General features: G+C 38.7%; 1 protein-coding gene across 1 annotated transcript; it reads left to right on the forward strand.

Annotated features, from left to right (window-relative positions):
- The first annotated feature begins 873 nt into the window (after positions 1-873).
- Positions 874-1810, forward strand: LOC149667251 (uncharacterized). The gene is made up of 5 exons (XM_089841379.1): positions 874-917; positions 994-1302; positions 1367-1495; positions 1563-1592; positions 1663-1810. The coding sequence occupies exons 1-5, from the start codon at positions 874-876 to the stop codon at positions 1808-1810; spliced, it is 660 nt and encodes a 219-aa protein (XP_089697505.1).
- Positions 1811-3093: the final 1283 nt, after the last annotated feature.

A 3093-nucleotide genomic window follows, 5' to 3' on the forward strand; every position in this document is an offset into this window, starting at 1 on the left:
TCTCAAGTTTTTTTCAAATATATTTTGTAAAAGGGTAATTACGAATAATTTCCTATGATGCGATTGTTTAGTAAATATTTCTGATAAAATATTATTTTTATTTTCTAACATGAGATCATCTAATACGATTAATGTTGTTTGAGTACCATCGTATATAGTGACGTCGGGTAAACCTTGACGCATAATTACACCCATTTCTTTTAATTCATCGTAACCATTCTGATATATACTATAATGCCAAACAACTACATCAACTTTAGGTTGAAACATTTTATCCTTATTTTCTATTATTCTTTTACATAAAACTGTTTTACCTGATCACGAAGGACCAAAAATAATTAAGTTTCCAGGTGTAGTGAATGGTATCATGTCTAATACTTGAATGGAACAAATTTGTAATTATCATTCATACTTAAACGCGATTAATTAAAACGCGCGCGCGCGTGGTTCGCGACCCCCACCCCCCTAATCGCGGTCGGACGCCCCCAAACGGCTCGCGGGGGAAGCGCGGTTCACGCGGGTAGGCCATTACCACAAACGCGTTGACATCGTCCTGCCTTTCACTATAGTATCTTCTATAAGCCTTTAACATAATCTGTCACTATTCGAGATGGTAAATACGGTTAAAGAAGCTTGTACTGATAACCAAAGAAGCTTGGATGAGCAAATAAAGAAATGCTGGGGGCAATTTTTCAAAAATTTCCTTAAAAGGAGATATACTGTGGTCCAATGACATGGCTTCGGACCAATTTGCCCGCGAAAATTTTTACCCTTGTACATGCTAACCATCTTGGGGACACGTGTTTGATCTCGAACACGCCCTGACCATAGTAAAAGGTATAAAAGGCCGATGTTCAGACCCCAAAGCAAACCATGTCTCAACAGCAACAACATCCAATGGACCTTTCTTCAGCCAGGTTAGAAAAAACTTTTTTTTAAAACTTAGTTTTTTGATAGAAGATTTAGAAAATCTCTCTCTCTCTCTCTCTCTAGTTATGTGCATGGTGTAGACACCCCGTACTCCCCCTGTGATTTCTCCGACTCACAGGGGACATCCCTTTCGGGGACTCCCGAACCCCCACAGCGGCGTCCTCACTGCGTCGTCGGGCCGCAGCGCCGGCCGCCCAGCCCATCACCGCAGCCGCCCAGCCCATCACCGCCACCGACTAGCCCGTCACTCCCGCCCACCCCGCCACCGACGCCCGAACCTCAACACTATTATCAACCTCTCCCGGCCATATACTATCCGTGGCAAGCCATGCCTCGGCCGGGAGAGGCTGACTTAAATGTCAATAGTGACTTGTAAGTGAACCTTTTATCTTTGGGGGTAATATAACGCGAAATTATAATTTCTATTTATTCGTAGCCTCGTTTACCAAGTCCAATTGTACCTGGTGGTACTTTCGGAGGTCATTGGGGATGCTGATTATTTAAATGACCTGCTGAATCAGGTTCGGCAGGTCATTTATAATCATTCGATCTTCATCCCTGATGAGTAAGTATTTTTAAAAGGTTTTATTCGGTAAAACATTTTAAACCAAATTTTATAATTTTTATTACAGCCTCCTAGCCTTTAACTGCCGAGGGTTCCGGTAAGCTAAATACATTTCTTATACATAATATTAACAAGTAATAACTAATTTTACTCTCTCTCTTCCTTAGTGTAACCCTCGAGCTAGGGCAGTTGGCATTGTACCGCCGGGTACGTTTTTTGGAGGTGCCGGCGCCTGCTGCACTAGTGTTCGAGAACTGGGATGACGTACTATTCCATGGGTTCTCGGCACTAGTGCAGATCCTCATCCGGCCGTGAGGCGGCGGGGGTGGGCGGTTTAAAAAAAAATTGTAAAAAAAAATCTTTTTTTTTTGGGTAAATTTTTTTAAAAAAAATTGTAAATTTTTTTAAAAAAATAAATTCTTATTTGACTTTATATACTTCTCTTTATTTAAATTAAGCTTATATTTTTATCTTCAAAGTTTAGTTTATTTTTCTAAACTCTAATTTCATAGGCTTAAACAGTAGAAGAAAAAAAGATATGCTTAGTATTAGCTATATAAAATGGAACAGTTTTTTAGTTCAATTCAATTTATTTTAAACATAAAACTTATAAAATTAAATACAAATAAAATTAAAAATGAGTTAGTAAATGCATACGTGTTTTTAAATAAGTTACTTGCCCCGAAATTACAGAAAATAAATTATAATTATAAAAATAATTTTCAAGATTTTCTTCTTGTAGAACATTGTTGAATTTCGTCACGACCTGGTATGACGTTATAAAGTTGGTGAAATATCCCACCACAGCGTCGAATTTTTCAGGTTGGTCATCTAAGCAAGATATATGATCGGGGTCCCCGTATAAATTGTCATAAATATCATTATAAATTTCTATAATGATATCCGCCATGTGTGTAAACACAATTGCATGGTTATTTATCTTGACGAGATGCTCCTTTACAGCTCCTGAAACGCGGTTCAATGCCGCTGTTTCCATACTGGTCAAAACAATAGAGTCCTCTTTTATTAAGTCTTTAATATGGCATGTGTTATGGTACGCCACAACTGTTGTCTTTTCATTGGGGGTATCGTTTAAAACGATCTCGAAATTGTTGGCTTCATGGGCGGCAGTCCAGCCCGCTAAAACGGGTAAGCGCGGCATCAGCTTTTCCCAGGTTTCCGTAGAAATGGCAAAGCTTTTTACCGAGTGCTTTCGGCATAGGCGAACCTCAGGATCCAGGGTTCCGTTCACGAATCCAGTTGTTAAGAACAACTCTTTAGATATATGGAATCTGCCGTTAATTTTACGTTCATTAGTCACACCTATCTTCCTTTTGGGAGCTTCTTGATTTTCCATCTCGCAGGTTTAGGATCTTCTCGAATAATGATGCTCTACTCAATTGAATCAGGGGTTTTTATACCCAATTTCTTACGTAGCTATTGCGAAATATCTATTGTCCTTAACTGTTCCATTGTTAGACTGTAGGCGTATTTTTATGTCAAAGTTCTGAAACCATAGATTAAGGAATTCCAGCACCCCCAAAATCAATAAAATAAATAATACAATAAGTAGTTTTTGAGGATTAATCTCCAAGATC

This window comes from Phalangium opilio, unplaced genomic scaffold (assembly GCF_054372755.1).
Source record: "Phalangium opilio isolate 3A_F unplaced genomic scaffold, DU_Popi_V2 ptg000059l_1, whole genome shotgun sequence".
NCBI lineage: Eukaryota > Metazoa > Arthropoda > Arachnida > Opiliones > Phalangiidae > Phalangium > Phalangium opilio.